Here is a 20,676-nt window from a genome sequence, read left to right as displayed (position 1 = left end):
AAGAAGAGTGGATGCTCAGGTTCCACCCGAGAATTTCAGATGGATCTGCGGATCCGGTCCCAGGTAGGGAAAGGCAGGTGCAGAGCAGGTTAAGGAGCACGGGCCCCGGGGATGCTGAGCAGCCTCCCTACCTGCATCGCTGCATCCTAGAAGCCACGGGAGCCACAAAAGGGAGGAGGGACCCGCCCTCAAGAGGCGTGAGATCTGCTTAAAAATAACAAAGACTTGCTCTGTGCCTGGCACTGGCACTTCACACCCAGGGTCCCATGGACGCCTCCTCCCCGGGCCACCACCTCCCCAGGTTCCCTTTCTCCTCCTTCCACTTTTCAGCCCCAGCACCCCAGCTGGGGCCTTCCAGCTCCCAGAGCTAGGTCCCTCACTTTGGGCCTCCAAAAGACAAGGCTCTCACCTGTGGCCGTCTATGCCTGCATCTATACCCGCGTCTACACCTGCGTCTACACCCGTGCCCAGGCTGTGAAAAGACTGTTTATCAATCAACAACAGCTAGGACCTGGCCTAGGATGAATGAATACCAAATATTTGCAAAGAGGGACATGCTCTGCTCCGTGAAGGATGGGCCAAGGAGGCAGCGAGGCAAGTAACTGCTCAAGAAGGAAATAATCCAGGTCAGCAGGTTGGGAGCAGACGAAACCTACAAATTCTCCCCGCCACTGCTCAGAAGCGGCCTGGGCTATTTATAGCTCACAAGCCTTCTGCTTCTTGCATTTAAATGCAGGACCAGACATGGAATAAAATCCTAGGGAGGTCTGTCAGTTTTTAAATTTATATATATATATATATATTTTACAAGAACAGGAGCAGAAAGCAGAGACGAAAATGAGCCACAACTATCAGGGTGAGCTGCTGGTGCCATTTCTGGGCCTGCTCTGCCATGGATGCAGGCTCCCGAAAAATCACATGCAGCGCCAGACCTGATCCTAGAAACCAGTGTCCCTGTGGAGACCAGCCCGGGAAGGTCCTTCTAAGGTGATTTTTAATGATGGCTTCAGTTTACAAAACAGCATCACAGCGTGGTCCTGCCTTAAAGAGGTGCATGTGTGTACACACACACACACACACACACACACACACACAGTGGAAAGAAACAGCCCCAGCAGCTAAGCATTCCACTTCTGGATGACAGAACTAGGAGTTGATGTTATTTCCCTTTTGTGCCCTTTCTCTGCATTTTCTCAGAAATTTCACCACGGATGCATACAGTTGAGGGTGATACACTTAAGGTAACCAGCTCAGCCGTTTGCTAGCTGCGTGACCCTGGGGGAGGAGAGGGGGGCCGCTTAATTTCCTCATCTGTGAAACAGGAGTCACAACAGGACCTGCCTCACAGGTCTGCCCTGAAGACTGTATGTGGTGACATCTCAGCCTGGTGCCCAGGACAATGCATGAGCTCAGGAACTGCCAGCGAGCATAACTGCAGAAGTGTTAGCCTTCTGTCTGTCATCTGTGCACAATACTGTTTTTAAAACTTAAAATGATAAACGGTAACTTTCTCACTCCTGGATATTGGAAGGGGCCCGGAGAAGGGAAGACTGCGGACCTGGGAGGGGTCAGAGGCCTAAGGCCTGAGTCCCACGCCGAGTTGGGCCAAAGTACATCAAAAGACCCTCCCTGGCCTCTCAATCTCAATTTTCTGACTTTGAGAAAGGTTTTGGTGGAGGGCATGGGCATTAAGTCCCACCCACCACAGTGGGCCTCGGGAGGCCCGAGATGACGACGTGGCTCTGGTCTTCAAGAAGGACCCGCCCGGGCAGGGGACATGAGGGCTCTTCCCAACCCTTGGTCCTGGTCCCACCCTGCCCCTGCCTCTACTTCCTAATGCATCCACCTCGCTCCACTAGGCATAAGGAGACCACAGGGTTCCTCCCTGACCTTACTGGACCCCAGTTCCTGGAACCCATTCCTCAAGCCCAGATGGAAATCAGCTCCTCTCCCTTCAAGGCAGCCCACAGAGTTACCCGTTATCCACTGTGCCTGACTTTCTTCCTAGGCCAAGGGGACCCTGGGCCCTACCACACTCACACCTGCAGAACCCAGCGCACTGGAGCAGGGACGAGGAAATGCCTGTGGGCTGCGTAAAGCCTGCTTTTAACAGTGGCCCCGGGCAGGGCAGAACAGCGGGTCAGGCTGACGGCGGGACACCAGGGAGGTCTGCATTTGAATCCTGGCTCCCCCTTCTCTTACTGCTGAACGACCCTGGGCCAAAGACTGACTGGTCCTAGGGGCCTGAGCTCCCTCATCCGTAAGGAGAGTGTGGGAAGTGCCCCTGCCTCACCCTCAGACGTTTCAGGAGGCTTACCCAAGAAAGGGCTCAGGAACACACAATAAACATCAGCTAAGATGACGATGATGGTGATGGAAAGTAGAAAATGACTTAATGACCATCTCGGCACCCCCAAGTGCCAGAGCCTCCCTGTAGGCCCTGCCTGGCTCCTCTCTGCTTTGGGGTGCTGTGAGCGATAGGTCAGGTTGCTCCCCGCAAACTGAGGGAGGGCGTGGGGCAGGAATACAGCCTGGACCCTATGGCTTGGCAATGAAGAAGGGGGAGCCTCTTCTAATCCATCCTCCTAGAACAGGCACCTTTTTTTTTATTTCACCACCTGGGCAGGGGGCAGGGAGGATGCAGGGGAGAAGCTTCTTCTAATTTGTATAAAGGTGCCATATAAGCCAGGTCTGTACCAGAGCCCAGGATGCAGACACAACCCAAGGGGAAGGCACACCCTGGGCTGCTCTCACTCTCGAGGATGACTAAGGCTCCCCTAATATTTATGGGGCCCAGGGCATGAGTACGAACGGAGGCCCTCAGACTTACTCTAAATATTTAAAAAGCTATAAATCAGGCTATTAAATAAAATATGCTCCATCCTTCTGCTCTGACAAATAGACCTTTGCAATGACCTTGAAGGCCAGGACAGGTTCAAATTTAGACTCCTCACCGTTCCGTGGCCAAATGTGGCGACGGCGAGAGAGCCTGCCCCCGCCGCAGCCCGGCCTTCCCTCACCTGGACCCCGTGCACCCAGGGGAGTCTGCTTCATGCAGCCTGGGCTCCCGTCTCACCCCCACAGAGAGCCACCTCCCGGCACCCGTCAGGCTGCCAGCAATGCGCTCGGACCCTTCGAGGGACCCTTCGGGAGACCCTTCGGGAGGATGGACCCAGGGTGCAGCCTGGACAGGGCACTCCAGCGTCCAACAGACCAGCACACGGCTGAGAAGGGGGGATGCGGATTCCGGGGGGCACCGCCACTTTGCCCCACGGGCTCCTGAGCCCATAAGCAGGGGACTGGCCAGAGGGGGCCAGACAGTGGCCCTCTGGTGCTGGGAGCTCAGCCCCTTCTCACAGTGGGGACCACACACGTGGGGCCCGCAGCCAGGTCCGCCATTCACGGAACAGAAACCTCAAGACAGGCTGACACGGGGCAGGGCTTTGGGAGAGGGAGGCAGGGGGGGCAATTTTTCCCAAACTCTTTCAAAAACCAACTGCTTGGGGGTGAGGTGCACACAAGGATTGCCTCACCTTTGTCCCCTGATATGGCTCAGATTTAGGGGCTTCAATTTCCTAGGCAGCCCCAGGGCGTCTGCAGGTCCCTTCCTGCTCGCAGCCCTTTGTGGGGCTGGACACATACAGACCCTACTACTCCGCGCAGGGAAACCTACTAACCCAGGCTTTAACTAAAGGGTGCTTTTCCTTTATTATTTTATTTTAATTTTTCTTAAGATGTAGACATTCTTCGCCTCTGGAGAGAAATTATGGGTTTCAAGAGTTCTTGACAAAGAGTTTCATTCCAGAAATGTAAAGCCAGCATTTTAAATTTGGTTCTTATTCACTGCTGGAAAGTATTAGAATGAAGATTACAAATTTAATAATGTAACACGGCAGGAATTGGCCCGGCCTCGTCTCCGGGAGAGTAATTTGTTCCTGCCTGCAAGCCGGCACTTCCCAGCCACCCGGCATCACCAGACCAGCCAGTGACACACTCCTGACTTGTCCGCCTCTTACGCTCTGGCCCACGCAGCCAGACCAGACGCCAGGAGATCACGAGCCCCTGGCTCTAAGCTCAACGTGCAAATGGTCGGGCCTGCTGGGGCATGACTACCCCCGGGCCTTTCAGCTCCATCCTTTCTACCTGCAGCCAGATGGGTCTTTGCAAACCCCAAATCCGAGTTCATCACTTCCCTGTTAAAAACCTAACCATCCTTAAACTTAAGTCCAAGATCCTTTAGGTGGCATTAAAGAGACAACATGATCCAGGCCTGGAACCTCATCAACCTCATGCTCCTCTCCCTGAGCTTTCAAAAGACCATGGCCAGGCATTTGCACAGCTGCTAATGATACCAAAAGCACATATTTGCAGAGGGCTTACTATGTGCCAGGCACTGTGCTAGGGTCTTGACAGGGATCATTCCACTAATTCTCATTCTCATCGCTTAAGTATAGGCGGGTGTTAAGCTCTGACTCTGGAGTTGGACAGCTGGGTTTGAATCTTGCCTCTGCCCTTGACTAGCTGTGCAAACTTGGGCAACTGACTTAGCTTCTCTGTGCCTCAGTTTTCTCATCTATAAAATAAGGCTATAGGTGAGTCACAGTGGCTCAGCAGGCAAGAATGTTTGCCTGCCATGCCAGAGGACCCGGGTTCAATTCCCGGTGCCTGCCCATGTAAAAAAAATAATAATAATAAATAAAATAAAATAAGGCTAGTAGCAGCCCTGACTTCACAGGGTTGGTGTGTGGACAGAATGACTGAGCGAAGGTAAAGCTCAGAGCATAAAAGGCAGGATCCCTATTTGCATCTTACAGGAAGAAAAGAAGCACTGAGTGATTCAATAGCCTGGTCAAGATCACACGATAACCTAGCGAAGTGTTTTCGTCTTGATTTTTACCATGATAAGTCCATTGGAGAAAATTTGGAAAACATAATAAAAGCACAAACTAGAAAGCAAACACTACCCATAATTCTGTCATGCAGAATTAATTATGGTTAAGATTTCCACCCGTGTTTGTATGTGCAGTAGAGACAGAGTGACAGACACACAGAAGGGGCAGAGACAGACAGCCTGGGAGAACCAGGATCTGACCCCACCCCTGCTTGCACCATGGCACCCTGCCTCCCCCCACTCCCGCCTCCCTGGCTGACTCCACCCCACCCACCCTCCCTCGGGCCTTGCCTTTGCTGACCATCCCGACCGTCCCCTACCTTTACCAGGCCAGATTCCCTCCTTCGGGCTTTCCTAGCGCTCGGCACCTGTCTTGTGTAGCACTTACCACAGTAGAAATCAAATTATCAGCTGTTACTTTGGGTTGTCTAACATCTCTCTCTCTCTCACATACACACACACAACACACACACGCCCACCAGACTGCAAACTCCATGAAGGCAAATGAGTCTGTCTTGGGTCACCAGCAACCAGAATAGGGCCTGGCTATCAGCAACCACTGGAGGAAGAAAGGAAGAAGGGAGGAATGGAGCGAAAGAGGGAGGGAGACTGGGAGGGTGAAGGAATGGAGAAAAGGAGGGGGGAGAGGGAGGGGGAAAGAGAGGGGAACGGGGAGGGGAGGGGGAAGGGAGGGGAGAGGGAGGGGAGGAGGGAGGGGAGGAGGAGGGGAGGAGGGAGGGGAGGAGGGAGGGGTTCAGGACTTGGCTCTGCCTTTCCCAAGCCTGTGCCCTCTGGTGGGACTCCGTGTGGGATGTGGGTAGGAATGGCAAGCCAGAGGTGGCTCACAGTGTGGAATTGGAAAAGTAGTAGAAGCCAGATGGTGCAAGTGTTAGAGAGAGAGAGAGAAGCAAAGCGCTATGGGAACCCCCAGGAGGATCGGCTGCACCCAAGAGAAAAGACGCGTGCTTCCTGGAGGAGGAGGCATCAGAGCTCTGAAGGACGGGGTCACATCACGAATGGAGAGATGTACAACAAAAGGCTGAAAGACCAGAAATGTGAAAAGAAATCATCTGACCCTACCCAAAACTCGTTTTGCCAATCATCCTGTGCCCTCTCTCCAGTACACTCTCCGGGGTCTACAAGCCACGCCTCCGAGGGAGAGTGAGCAATGCCGTGGGTCCCCTGCCCCCTTTCCTTTGGTCACTGGCCACCAGCCCAAACTGCTGCCCCCAGCATCTGCCGTCCCTTGTCTGAGGGCTCCCACCTCGCCGGGAATAAACAACTCCCCACCTGCCAACCAACTCCCTCAATCAATGACCAACAGGAGTCGGTATGTAAACACCCCAGCTCCCTCACTGCGGAATGGTAGGTGTATTTTCTCCCCCAGGGGTCTGCAAACTACAGCCCACCCACCCCTGGATTAAACCCAACCTATTGCCTGTTCTTGTAAACAAGGTTTTATTGGGACACAGCCTCACCCATTCATTCACGTGTCTTCTGTGGCTGCTTTCATACTACAACAGCATAACTGAGCAGCGGTGGCCAAGATGACAGGGCTCACAAAGAGTAAAATATTTACCATTTGCTGACTCCTGTTCTATTGTCTCCAAGAAAACCCCAGCAAGAGTAAACCCCAGTTGCCCTCAGGGGTAACGTGCCCTATAATCCGCTATTTCCTGGCTTCTTTCCCTGGCTCACTTCTCACTCCCCACCCTGGGGTTCCACGGATCACCCTGAATCTAGGAAACACAAAGAATGGCTATCGGACTGTTTTTTGACTAATAAAAATGGCAGTTTCATGGGGTTCATCTTAAAACTTGTATCCAAATCCTTGTTTCAGGGTCTGCTTGTGGGGAAGTCAAACTAAGAGAGCAGGGCAGGCGTCACTGTGCCCATTCATTTGACACTGATCCCTGCAGGAGGCCAGCTCTGGTTTGGGACACCCTCCCCCAATCCCAGTTGAAGCCCTTGGTAGATGTAACACTTGTCAGGTAATATTGCTTCTGCCACTCAGAACCATGGACTTGTTCACCCGATGGCAAAACCGAGGCTCAAAGAGAATGACTGCTCCATGGTCACCAGGCTGGCAAACGGGCAGAAACAGGGTCTTGAATCCAGGTTTTCTGTTGACAAATCCAGGGCTTATCCCATAATTGATCAGCTATCCTCTAACCTTTTGTCCCAGGCAGCCTGTTGGGGCCCCTGCCTACCTCTCCACATATAGGACCAATCTTCCAAGAGGGTCAGGTGAGCTAGGTAAAAATGCCTTGTCAGACACAAGGCCTTTATGTCTCAAGATGCAAAGTGTGTCAATATAGACACACTTGAAAGAGGCACCTGGAAAGAAGGGACGTACGAAATGTATATATTCATGAAAAGAAATTAAACGCAGTACAGAATGCTGGAAAGATCACAAGCTTTGGAGTCGGCGTTGGTTTGAAGCCCACCCCTCACTAGCTATGTGGCCTCACTCTGGAATGGTAGGTGCATTTTCTCCCCCAGGGGTCTGCAAACTACAGCCCACCTACCCCTGCGTTAGCCAAGTCAGGTGCACTCTGACCCTAGACTTCTCCATGCTGCTTACTACAATAGTTGTGCCCACCTCATGGGACCACAGGGAAGGTGGCATGAAATAAGGAGTGGACAGTGCTAGACAAAGAGCCGGCACACCTGCCCTCCCCACCCTGTAGCCAGAGGGTCCCGTCGGTGCCCTGCTCAAGCAGGACACCCATCTCACAGCTGTCGTGGGAGCTGCTACCAGCTCTCAGCTGCCCCCTTCTCTGGAAAACTGCCCTTAGCTGAAGGGAGCTGCCTTGTCCCCAAAACCATGCTCCCCCCAACCTGGAGAACTGTCCACAGCCAATGAGTCACTGATACAAGAAAACAAAAGGTCGGATGATTCTGCACTCACACTCCAGAGCTCCCCACGGGACAAGGCTGAGCTTCTTTCCCTCCTCCATCTTGCATCTTCACACCCTCCCATGGTTTTCATCTGACAGCACTTGTCAGTCTATCACTTGCATAAGAATCCCTGTTTCCGGCTAAGGCCATGGAAATAGGAGGGGAGAGTTCGCCCACCTTCTGTATTTTCCTTTTGAAAAGACAGTGCGACTTCAGAGGCAATATACATGTTAAATTCTGCCTTGCTGGGAAACCCACCTGATTCCCCTCTTGCGGGTCCCTCTTCCAGGCTTCAGTGTGCCCAACAGAAGCTGGACAGAAGAGGCAGTCCCCTGGGCCAGGCGGCTCGGGAGCGATTTTAGCCCTGGCTAGGGTGGGCCCCAGAAGCACCTGGTCCAGTCTTAGTTTGGGGCTGGGCCCAGCCAAACAAGAGATGTTTCTCAAGACATTTGCTGAGGAACTAATTAATTTCCATTACAGGCCCTAATTAGTGACCCATCCTCCCACCCACTCCCAGGGCGATTGCAGGAGGCATGTGCCAGGGATCAAGTGCTGGAAATGCAGGATGCAGACTTGAAACCTCAGGTGCTCTCAGGGCACCTGTCACTGGGAGAAAAGGTCCCGAGCTGGTGTTTTAGTTCCCTGCTGCCGAAACAAATGCCACGCCAGGGATGGGCTTAACAACACGAATTTACTGGCTCCTGGTTTCAGAGGCTAGAGGCATGTTTGTACCCAGGGTTGGTATCTTCCGTGGCCGGCAAGCTTTGGGGATCCTCGGCTTTTCTACCACATGGCAATGCACATGGGGACATCTTCTTTCTCTTCTGGGTTTCTCTGGCTTCTGGCCGCTCCCCGTGGCATCTCTCTCTGTTTCAGTCTGCTTATAAAGGACCCCAGACATCCAGATTAATGCTCAACCTGAGTCGGTGGGGCCATACCCTAACAGAAGTAATGTCATGAAGAGATCTTATTTTGAGTTCATATCCAGCAAAATGAGGACTGTGACCCAAAACATGTCCGAACTGGGGTACCCAATTCAGTGGACCACAGCCAGGACACTCCAGAAACACCAATTCTATTCCTGGCTTTGCCACAGACCTGCTGTGAGGCTTTAGACAAATCAAGATCTCTCTCTGAGACTCAACTGAGGTAGTTAGAGTAGATGACCTCAGAGTCTTCTAGCTGGAAAGTTCTAAAATAATAATAGCCAGCACTGTTAACATATGCCAGGCTCTCTACTAACCAATTTACAAATATTTACTCATTTAATCCTCAGGACACGCCTCTGAGGCAGGGAGGGGCTATCACTAGCTTGTTTTACAGATGTTGAAACTGAGGCTCAGAGAGATTAAGTCATTTGCTCAAGGTCACAAAGCCAATAAATCTCAGAGCCAGGATTCAAACACAGGCTGTGGAGTTCAGATCCTAACCACGAAGCTACGCTGCCTAGAAAAATCTGACGTCTCTTAAATTCTCACGGTGTTTAATAAGAACCTGACAACTGAAAAAAAGAAAATAAAAAACAAGGAGTCTTAAAGACTGTGAAGGTTTGTGGGAGTGAGACGGGGTAGCCACGGTGGGCGGGAGACTAACTTTTCCTTGGATGCCGTTTGGTGCCATTTGGCTTTTTTTTTACCACGTACCACGTACCATGTCAGTAACAGCCGCATAAAGGATGGGGAGAGCTGATGGCAGTGCTTGTACTGGGCAGAGAGCAGGGGGATCAGAAAACAGGGGTGCCCAGGACACTTCCCACTGGATATTTTGGCGCTTTTAAAATGTTGTACTATCTGCAGATACCACTTATCTTAATATTTATTTATTTTAAAAATTATTCAATGACCCACCATACAAGGATCGGCTAGAGAAAGAAGAGAAGGCTCTGGGGATTTAAGGGGAAAAAAAAAAAAGACCACACAGGAAGTATAGCAGAGTTGGGGGAATCCAAAGGAAGTGGGAGTAGGGGAGTGGGGAGAGCCAGACAAGGCTCCTCACCTCTCTTGGGGTGGGGTGGGAGACTGCATCTAATACAAGCCTCCTAGACCCTCGCTCTGCTGATGGAGATACTGAGACCCAAAAAGTCAAAGAGAAGAGGGTGTTATATGCATGACTTTTCTGTAAACCTATAACTTTTCTAATTAAACAGTCAAAGGGAAGTGGCTGAAGGAGAGATGCCGAGATCTGGCGGCTGAATGGAGCCCTCCTCCCTTGATTCCAGCCCCAGCCTCCCCAGCGCTACTGTGCCCACAGCAGACACGATGACCAGCTGGATGGGGGGGTCTCCACCCCGGACCGACGCACCCACCATCCCGCCCCGCCTCCACCCCAGTGTACACAGCGCATCCTTTTCAGGAAGTCGACAACACCAGTCAAAGCAGCAGCTTCCATTTCTCAGATGCCCTATGCGTGTTCCACAGACATCACCTCTAATTCTCACAAGGTAGAAATTATTTACTCCATTTTACAAAGGATGAAGCTGAGGCCCAGGGAAGTTACACATCTTGACCAACACACACGGTTAGTAAGGGGCAAAGCTCAAGCCCAGTTTAGCTGTCTCCGAAGTCCTGGCTCTTTTGCTGCCCCTCTCTGAGAGGCGCTCCCATCTGTTTAAGACAAGTCCCACCTGGAAGCTACTTCTCAATGCCTTTGTCTTCAGACTCGGGGTTTTAGAGGGCTGGATGGAAATCCTACCAAATCATAACATTTGTTTCCCAGCCTCTAATCTGAACTAGATCCCAACCTTCCCTAGAAAATTACATGACCCTTTCCTTAGAAACATCTGGATAAACTGATGTTTATCTGATACAATGGTAGCAATATTTCCCAGCACTTTGCCCCTTTTCATCAATGATTCCTTTGAACTTCCTTCTTCCCAGTCAGGCATGCGCTCGGATGAACTGCCTGGTTTTACTGCACAGGCCCAACGAGGAAAGGGACTGAGTTCTATTCCCTCTGGTACTAGTACTAGACCTAAACCCCACAGAATCTCCTGAGAAATCTGAGTGCAATTTCCCAAGAAAGGCTATAATGGCCTGATGTGTTGTTCGTGTTGATTCATTTATCATTGGTACAGATGATTTCCGAAAGGGTCTGTGAGGTCCCACACCTTAAGGTCAGCCCTAAGCAAGGCAGCAGCTGAGGCTCATCTGGATCCAAGCCCATGTAATCACAGAAGCAGGAACACCTGAAGACTAAACCCAAGCACCGAACTGGTACCCAGAGTCCCAGCATCTAAGACACGGGCAGCCAGGAAACATCCCAGGGTGAGAAGACCCATTCATTTCTCTCTAGCTAGTTTCTTTCTTTCTTTCTTTTTTATTTTTAACTTTCTATACATTTATTATTCCCCCGAGGGGGTGCACCGTTCCCGGAAGTACTGCAATACCAGGTCAATGCATGGAGTAGACGGAGCAAGCTCCTATTCCATCTCCTAATTCCAAAAATCCATTTACTATATTGTCCTCGGATAGAGGACGTATCAAATATTAAACTGATAAGAACAGATACTACACTTGACCTTAGCCAAAAGGCCAAGAAGCAATCTAGCTATTTTCTTGAACCCAGTGGTTCTCAAGATAGGGTCACTGACATGACTGCCAGGGCTGTGAATCCCCTTGACAACGTGAGACACACCTGGGGATGAGCTGGGACCCAGCATCAAGGGACTGAGAAAGCCTTCTTAACCAAAAGGGGGAAGAGAGAAATGAGACAAAATGAAGTCTCTGTGGCTGAGAGATTCCAAACAGTCGAGAGGTTATTCTGGAGGTTATTCTCTTGCATTAGATAGAGAGGCCTTTTCAGTTTATGATGTATTAGAGTGGCTAGAGGGAAGTACTTGGAACTGTTGAACTGTGTTCCAGTAGCCTTGATTCTTAAGACGATTGTATAACTATATAGCTTTTATAATGTGACTGTGTGACTGTGAAAACGTGATGTCGGAAGCTCCCTTTATCCACTGTATGGAGAGATGAGTAAAAAAATGAGCACAAAAAATAAATAAAAGTAGGGGAAAAGGGGCAAAAAAAATTGGGTAGATTGCAATACTAGTGGTCAATGAGAGGGAGGGGTAAGGGATATATGTGTTTTTTTCTTTTTCCTTTTTATTTCTTTTTCTGGAGTAATGCTAATGTTCTAAAAATGATCATGGTGATGAATACACAACTATGTGAAGATACTGTGAGCCACTGACCGCATGCTTTGGATAGACAGTATAGTACGTGAAGATACCTCAGTAAAAATATTAAAGAAAAAGGTAGGATCCCTGGACAATCAGCACAGGCATCACCTGGGAACTTGCTCGAATGCAACTCTTGGGTCTCACCCCAGGCTCCTGAATGAAAAACTCTGGGGTGGGGCCCAGCAATCTCTGTTTTAACAAGCCCCCAGGTGATTCTGATGCGCTTTCAAGTTTGAGAAGCCCTGTTCTAACCCATTAAAACTGACAACCACCGCCACAACCAGCAACAAATAACCAGAGTGAGCACTCACTATGTGGCCAGCGTTAAATACACACTACCTCATTAGTCCGAGTAACTGAGCCCCCAAGGAAACCTTAACTCCACGTCTCCCATGTCCAGCTCTGGACTAGATGCGTTTGTGCATCATAGCACTTATTCCTTACAATTACCCTTTGAAGTACTTACTATTATTATGCCCCATGCTATGGATGAAGAATCGAGCACCAGAGAGTTGTACCACTTGCCCAGGCTGCACAATTTAGAAGTAGCAGAGGCAGGGTACAAATTCAGATCTGTCTTCAAAGTCATGGTTTTTTGCACCCCACCATGAAAGCTTCCCAGGGCCGCTCACAGAGTCAGCCTGGGAAGCTACAAAGCTGAGTCAGGTGAGATGGGGGGAGGACAGTGGCGCAAAATAGAGCCCTGTCCAACCATACAGAACTTTCCAGCTACAATGTGGAAGGGTGCCAGGTTATATACACTTAAAAACGCAGCCATCTCTATCTAAGGAATAAAAAATACAGGGATTTGGTAGGCGTGCGTTGTAGGCCTCTCTCTGGCTATACCCAGCTGGGGACCTTTTCCCTCTCTGGGACTCAGTTTCCCCACCTGATACTCTTTATCATCTACAAGGCCTGAGATGACCTGCCCCCTGCTCACTCTTCTGATCCCATCTCACCTCACCCACTCTCTCTAGCCACATTGGTCTGCTTTCTGTTCCCTGAACTCTCATATTCACACGCACCTCAGGACCTTTGCACTCGCAGCTCCCTCTGCCTGGAATACTACTCCATCTGCCTCCTAGTCCCATTGCTGGGATTTGTCATCTAGGCCTCAACTCGAATGCCACCTCCTCAGTGAGCCTTGCCTGACTATCTTACCTGGTAAGCTACCTCCTGTCCCATCACCCTGTTTCATTTTCATTCCACTTACCCTGTTTCATTTTCATTCCACTTAGCACCATCTGTTTATTGTCTGTCTACCCCACCCCAGAACAAAATTCCATTGGAACTGAAACTGTGTCTTTCCTGTTCCCGGAGCACCAAGAAGGCAGTTTGCCTCTGAGCAGTTAATTAAATATTAGTTGATTAAACATTAGATGGAAAAAACTTGGACTCAGAGGCCAGAGCCCTGGACTCTTAAAATGTGACTTTGGCAGGCCACGCTGCCTCTGGAGCCTCCGTTTCCCTCCTTGCCTCATGAGAGAAACGAACTCGCTGTTCTCCAAGCATCCTTTCAAAACTGCTTGTCTCAAAAGCTCGGCCTGGAACTCATCCATCTTGGTCCAGCCAGAGAAGGAAGCTGCCCAGGTCCCTGCAGCCCCTGCCCTCTCTCCGCCCCACCCAGGTTCCTCCCCAGCCACCCAGTCATCTCACTCCCCCATCTCAGAAACTGTTAATGAAGTGCGCACTGCTAAATGCAGTTACAATTACGGGGGCTAAGAAAAGGCGCTGACATCAGCCTTGTCAGTTTCCGAGTGAATCAGAAGGGGAGGGGGAAGGAAGAAGAAGAGGGGAGGGCTGCTGCTACTCTGGAGCTGTCAAGTGGAAATAGCACAGTGTTAAATATAATCCAGCACTGGCCTACATTGGTTTGGAGAGGCAGGTGATGGTTCGGCCCCGAGGGCCAGGGCAGACAAGCGGCTTCTTCCAGGAGGTCAGGCAGCCACAGCAGCTGCCCACCGTGACGGGATCGCCCAGGAACCGATGGCCAGGAAGGGCCAGCGCGTTGTAGCAGGTTCAACCCTGGTGGAGCACATCAGAATCTGAACAGCCTCCCCACACCCTGGCCTGTGTCACTCACTGGTTTTGACAAGGCGAGCACAGTGCCTGGAGCTTACACAGCCCTTTCCCTCCAGGGAGCTCATTTCATGCTCAGAGGGAGAAGGGGGTCTCTGCAGTCAAAGACACTTAGGTTAGGATCCCAGACCAGGGAGGTTGACTAAACTGCTCCAAGCTGCTGGTTTTGTTCATCTGCAAAGTGGGTGCATCTGCGACAGTAGCTGCCCCTTTGGGCTGCTGGAGGATTCAGTGAGATCCCAGACAGTGCCATGCATGGAGTCCAGCACCGAGCAAGCCTCTCAGTCATTTTATTTTCATAACCCTGAGAGAGGTTTGGACAAGGATATTTAACCCTCTGTTCCAGATGAGGGCGCCGACGCCCAGGGAGATTACTGGCTTGCTTTGATGTGCCACAGTAGAATCAAATCCAAGCCCAGTTATCTTCCCACAGCAGTAAGACATGGGGCTAAGTGCAGCCTGCAGGTGTTGCAGCGGGCTAGACGCAGCCACTTTTGGAGCACATTCTCCAGAAGTGGAGCCTTTCCAGCCATATTTCAAAGATATGCTATAGTAAAGGTTTTTAGGACCACAATGAAAAGATGTCAGAGGAGGCAAAGTGAAAGAAAGGCTGAGACAGGAGGGAGGTCAGCCGAGGGCAGCAGCCTTCTCGTACCCTGGCCTTCTTCCAATTGCCACCTGGCCCTGTGCTGCCCGCAGCCGGCCCGGCTCTCCTCCAGCATTGAGGGTGGGTAGGACCGGGAGGCAGAGCCCATCTTCGGAGGGAAACCAGGTGGATGGACTCTCCTTCCTCCTTCCATCTTCCTACCACGTTGGACCAGGTGGGCCTCTGACGGCCGTCAACACCCAGGAAGCCAGGACCATCAGGGTGAGAGCCTGGGGCTGGGGCTGGGGCTAGGGTGGGGGGAATTTAAGCAAAGGCTCTTTAGATACAGAGGCCAGGAGTCTCTATAACGGGGGCAAGGATGAGTCCCCAATAACCTGATTTTTCTGAGATAATTCTTCCAGGAGAACTAAATTAAGATAAAATGGTTTGAGTCCACACTCTCATCCCTACCACCAAATCTTAAATTATAGGAATGATTGGTCTAATTCTTTTACCATGCTTCAGTTATCCAAATCTAGAAGAGGGCGGACCCAGAACACCTAGAGGGGGTCACAGCCAAGGCGGGCATGGGGGCAGGGGAGGAGGAAATGGGCTGCCCTGGGGGCTGAAGGAAGGACACCGGGGCTTCAAGACCTCATCCTCACACCCTCAAGTAGCCCTGATGCAGATGGGTACTCTAAGGCCTCCCTCCCCACCATGCCGCCACACCCCCCACGCCAGCCCCCTCCAGGGCTGCCGGACTCCAATCCCACCATCTCCGGGGAAAGGGCTGGGACAGCAGGACATTTTGTTTCCCAGAAAAAGCTCAGGTCAAATTTCAAGGACAGAAGTTAGCACTTGGTATGGGAAAGAAAACTCAGCCAAACGGAGTGAAATGGGGGAAGGGGAAGGAGCCAAGGAGAGGGAAAGAATTCCAGTGCGGTCATTCCAGGTGCTTGGGGCGGGAACCGGGCGCTTATCCCCCCTGCTGGGATCTGTCTGGCAGGGTCTGGGTCTCTCCACCCCACAGCCCAGGAGAAATAACTCAGATAACCCCCTCCGTTTTCCCTGGGCCCAAAAATGGGGCGGGGGGGGGGCGCCTGTGACAGACTGACTCACCCACCCCCCCTCTCCCAATTTGGCCTGAGCGGAAGGGGGCGGTGCCACGAAGGGCCTCCCAGCCCAGAGCTGCGTCCCGCCCTAGGAGAGGGACCGGTAGCTGGCCGGTGTTGCCATGGCAACTTCCTCCCTGCGCTCTTGCTCCAAGCTTCCTATGGGCAAACAGGAGCTGGCTGCTCTAGCTTCTCCGCCCTTCTCCCAGGCGGGGGAGAAGTGGACCCCAAAACCACTCGGTCAGGCTCAGGAACAGTGCCCCCAGTTCCAGATCCCGAGAAAACACCCCCTTTCGGCATTTGGTGCAAACTGGAGACACCCCTCCTCCCCAGCCGTGCTCCACAGGCCAGGTGGCAGAGCTGGGGCCGTAGACATCGTGGAAACGGAACTGTGAAGGAGGAGCAGGTAAAGGGGTAGCTGGAAGCCTCTCCACCTTCCTGCTCAGAATGCAAATCCCCCAACCAAAGCTCGGGCCAAGCAGGAGGGCCCGGTTTCTGCCTTAATGACTGACAACGTAATAAGAACACCTATAAAAATTATAAAAGCCAGCATATTCTTTTTTACAGTCAGGCCCAGAAACAACTTTTACTTGGTAATAAGATAATAGCCAAATGCGGTCAGAGCCAGCTTGTGCCAAGCACCGGGCCAGGGGTCAAACCACTCTGCACAGCACAAATTCCATAGTAATTAAAAGCCCAGAGCCTGGGTAAGACTGCCCGGTTCCGAACCTACCTCGCTCACTGCCTGGCTAAGGGACCTTGAACAAATTACTCACCCCGTGCCTCAGTCTTCTCATTTGAAAACAGGATGCTAATTTACGGGGTTGCCGTTAGGTACAAATTCAGATAATATATGCAAACGGCCTGGAAGGACATCCGCACAAGGTAAACATTTTTAAAATGCTGACCCCAGGCGTCCAAACTGTTTTGCTCCTCATACGGATGAGAAAACCGAGATCACAAATCTGACTCCATCCCACCCTCCCCTCTCCCCTATCACAAACACAGACTCAGAAAAGCCTCAGAAATATCCCCCGTTGCATGGCTCTGTGAAGCCCCAGGATGCTTGTGAAAAGGGGACAAAAGAAGTGTAAGAAATGAGTTCTAGTGTACATTAAGCAGGATCTGGGAGTCTGCAATGAATAGGATCCAGAGCCCCAAGGGTTGGGGGTGAGGGGCAGCTTGCTTCACCCACACGCTGTCCAGAGGCTCCCAAGCCCAGGGAAGAAGAGGGCACTGGCTCAGTTAAGGCTAGTGAAAAAGCCTCCCTCGCACAGTATTTCTCAGGTGAAGAGCGGATTGGAGCCCTGAAGACAGCGCCGGCGCCACCAGCTTGATGAAAATATATGCATATGACCAGTCAGAAGCAGCCAGAGAGGGAACGCTCCTGGAAGAGCCAGGGGCTCACGGGGGGTGTGTGGGGGGGGGGGGACACGTCTGTGATGGGCCCCCAGGGATGGAGAGACATGAATAGGGCCTGGGAAGAGGGGGGAGGAAGGCAAGGCAAAGCCATCCCTGACACTCTTCTACGGAAGCAGTCTCCTGTCCAGAATCCGAGATGCTATTCAAACTGGATTTAGAAATCAGTTCAGCACGGTGCTGCTCTAAAAGAAAAAAATTCAAAAGGCTTCTTGGTTCAGGTTTTTTGTTTGGTTGGTTGGTTGGTTGGTTTTGTTTGGTTTTTAAGGAGAAAATTAATGGCTTTGAAAAAAACAAGAGAAGTTAAGCAGCAAGACAGGGTCCCCTACTTCCGATTCTCACCAGACACTCACTATTCTTCCGGAAATGAAACTTGACTTTCTCCCTTCCCCTTCCAAACTCGAAACATCCCTTAAGAGGAGTAGAGACCATGAGCCTGAGCTTCTCAAACCAAACTCTCGGCTGCCTGCAGCTCCTAGAGGCCTCCTCACCTGGGAACCATTTTCTACAGAGCAAGATTTGGATTTTTTTTTTTAAATCCTTTTTCAGAGGGAAGGCTACTGGTTTACTAGAAAACAAACTGGAAACCTGATTTTAGCCTCAGCCCTGTGCCTGTCTATACCGGATGACCTTGGGTTACACATAACCCAGCAGGATCCTGTCACTCACACACATAAAACACACACAAATACACCCACACACGCAAACCGGGATCTCAGTTTTCCATGCATTCTGGGGCAAAAAGGGCCAGACAACATCAACTCCTAGGTCCCTCCCAAGTGCAACATTTAAGGATCTGAAAAACCCACTAGAAAAACATCAGGTGGGCCTTTAAAAATACCTCCGGTATGACCTGAAGTTATCTGCCCTGACTTAAGTGAAACCAGAGCAAGCGACTGCAGCCTGCATAGTAACCAAGGTATCCAGCCCATGCCACAGAGCATGACTTGAAAGAAAAATTAAATCATCCCAGTTTCTAGGCTCCTACTAACCCATGCCTGGCTCTCCAGGCCCAAGCGGCCTGTTGAACTTCAGAAGAGTCCTTGGCCATTAATACAGGGACGGGAGCCAGCACCCAGGCTAACAGCACTTCCTGTCCCATTTCCCTCCCTGCAGCTCTCCCTTCCCTAGAGCCTGGGCAGCCCAATTTCCTCTCTGGGATGATGCTCCACTATGTTAGGGGGCCATCCCATTCTCCTTTACCTTGCCTTGTCTAGAATACAGCCTCCCTCAGCTACATCAAGGGAAAAGTCAACCGCTAAGCCTCAGTTATTTTTTCTACAGCAACCATCCTTTCCCCATCACCATCTCCAGGTCAAGAGCAAGACAGGCCTGTTAGGGTCTGTCCCACACACCTGTCTGGACAGGAAGAAGCAAGGATCCATCACTCACGGCTCCATTCCCTGATTTATCTGGATAATCAGGTTGACAGAGAAAAGAACCCTGCCGACAAGAAGTCTACTGACTTAATGAACCCGGGTCCATTAACTCCCTACTGCAGGCAAACTGTGGCTGGTGCTCAGGTGCATTTTTTGGAGAAGCAGTCCATATTTTCAACAAAGTCTCAAAAGTGTCATGAAACTACCTTGCCGCCCCCACCCCGACACCTCTCTCCATTTTGTGCCCTCACTGAATTCAAATGCTCTCAAATTTTCAGCTTACAAAACACTTTTTAGCTCACACTATACAGGCACTTGCATCAGAGGCACTTTGGCACTTTCAACCCCATTTTACAGATAAGGAAACAGAGCTCAGGTGGGTATGACTTGCCCAAGGTCACAACAAATAAGTAAGGAATCAAGACTAAAGCCTGATTCTCACTCCAAATCTGTCACTCTTTGGGGAACTCTCACCCCAAGTTCTCCAGCTACTCCACCTGTTGGTGGATTCCTTCCCACCCCAGAGCCAGATCTGGAGCCCCAGGGAGTACCTACTGACGTCCCCACCCCTCAGGCTCCAGTTGGGTTGCCCGCAGGCCTGGGAGCCAAAGGTGTCAGGGTTCGGTGCACCCAGAAGGGCTACTCCAGGGACAAAAGCACCTGGGCCTGGGGTAAACCCGGAAAGGTGCGCAGGTGCGGAGTTGGTGCCGCCCTACACCGGCCGCTGGAAGTGGGCTGGGGAGGGGAGGAAAGGTCAGGCGTCATCCGGCTGGCTCCCCGCGGTCTGCCCCAGTCTGAGAAAACCCGGGCGCCCCAGCCTGGTGGGGGAACCGAAAGAGGGACAAACGGGGGGCGCAAAAGGCCTTAGGTGTGGGGGGAGTCGGGCAAGGAACCTTCAGATGCAGCCAAGACAAAGATGGAGAGATAAGGTCTGCGCGCCATCCCCCAATGGCGGGGGGCCGTCGGAGCCCGAGAGGTGCGGCGGCCCAAACGCCGGGGGTTGGGAGTGAGCACATACCGGAGACTCGGGGAGGTGGCAGGTAGGATCCGGGACCTGACCGGGGGCATTCGGTAGGCGCAGGTGAGTAGGGAGAGCTGGATCTAAGCGACCCAAGGGCCCACCTGCGGGAAAGGGGGATGCAGACGTTCTAGGGGGACCCCTGATCCGGGTTAGGGGGGCTAGAAAAGGATGCATCCTAGAGACCCTGGGTCCCGTAGCTGGGGAAGGAGACCCTGGGGGCGCATCTCCCAACCAGGATGGGGATGAGGAGGAGAGAGTAACCACCCCTAAGGCGCGCCGGGTCGGGGAGGGGGCCTCCGGATCTGGATCCCAGAACACCCCCCGGCGTGCCGGGGGCGGCCGAGCGCGGCTTACCCGCGTCCTCGTCGTCGAAGGAGTTCATGCACGGGAAGTAGATGGCGAGCGCCTCGAAGGAGGCGGACAGGCTGAGGCGGCTCTGCGAGCGCTCCATGCCGGCGCCGGCGCCGGGCGTCTCGGCCGCGGCCGCGGCGGCGGGCGGCTTGGGCAGCTTGGCCGCCCCATTCTTGACACGGAGTACGGCGCGCGGCGTGGTGGCGGCGGCCCGGGGCCGGGGCCGGAGCTCCGCGGCGGGGCTGGCGGGCGCGGCGGGGCCGGACGCGGCGGGCGGCCGGGGAGCTGGCGGCGCGCGGAACCCGAGGCGCGCGGGGCTCCCGGCGACGGCGGCGGCGGCGGCGCAGCGCGCACTGGCCCGCGGCGCCCCCCGCCGGCCGCGCTGGGCGGGCTCCGAGCCGCGCGCCGCAGCCAATCGGGGCCGCCCGGGGGAGGGGGCGCCGCCCGCCCGCGCCCGCCCGGCTCCCGGGGCCCGAGCGCGGTGCCGCCTCCCCGCCGCCCCCGGCCCCCGCCGCCGCGCGCGCGGGGAGGCGGCGGCCGGGAGGCTGTTTACGTGCCGGTCCCCTGGCGGCCCCCTCCCACCGCCACCCTCTGTGTCCACCCCCCACCCTCAGCCCTCGGACTCGGCCCGGATCCGCGGGAGACAGGCCTCACCCGGAGACAGTGACACGCCCAGAAGGGACGCGCCGGGAGCGACCTGCGCTGACCCCTCCAGGAGACCCTCAGACGCGCAGGAACTCAAACAGGCGCCCCCACGTAT

The 20,676-nt window shown here is 52.8% G+C and overlaps 1 protein-coding gene and 1 non-coding gene across 2 annotated transcripts in view; both read right to left on the bottom strand.

Annotated features, from left to right (window-relative positions):
* The window catches only part of RIMS4 (regulating synaptic membrane exocytosis 4), a 63,506-nt gene extending 43,490 nt beyond the window's left edge, over window positions 1-20,016 (bottom strand). The window contains exon 1 of the mRNA XM_077168057.1: window positions 19,920-20,016. Within this exon, the coding sequence (XP_077024172.1) occupies window positions 19,920-20,016 (97 nt within the window). The remainder of the gene's footprint in view (window positions 1-19,919) is intronic.
* Window positions 11,144-11,334, bottom strand: LOC143653845 (U2 spliceosomal RNA). Its single transcript, XR_013161557.1, has one exon. It is a non-coding gene; the product is annotated as a U2 spliceosomal RNA (small nuclear RNA).
* Window positions 20,017-20,676: the final 660 nt, after the last annotated feature.

The sequence above is a fragment of the Tamandua tetradactyla genome, chromosome 1 (genome assembly GCF_023851605.1).
Source record: "Tamandua tetradactyla isolate mTamTet1 chromosome 1, mTamTet1.pri, whole genome shotgun sequence".
NCBI lineage: Eukaryota > Metazoa > Chordata > Mammalia > Pilosa > Myrmecophagidae > Tamandua > Tamandua tetradactyla.
The sequence above is the reverse complement of the archived record's forward strand: the minus strand, read 5'-3'. Positions and strand labels throughout refer to the sequence as shown.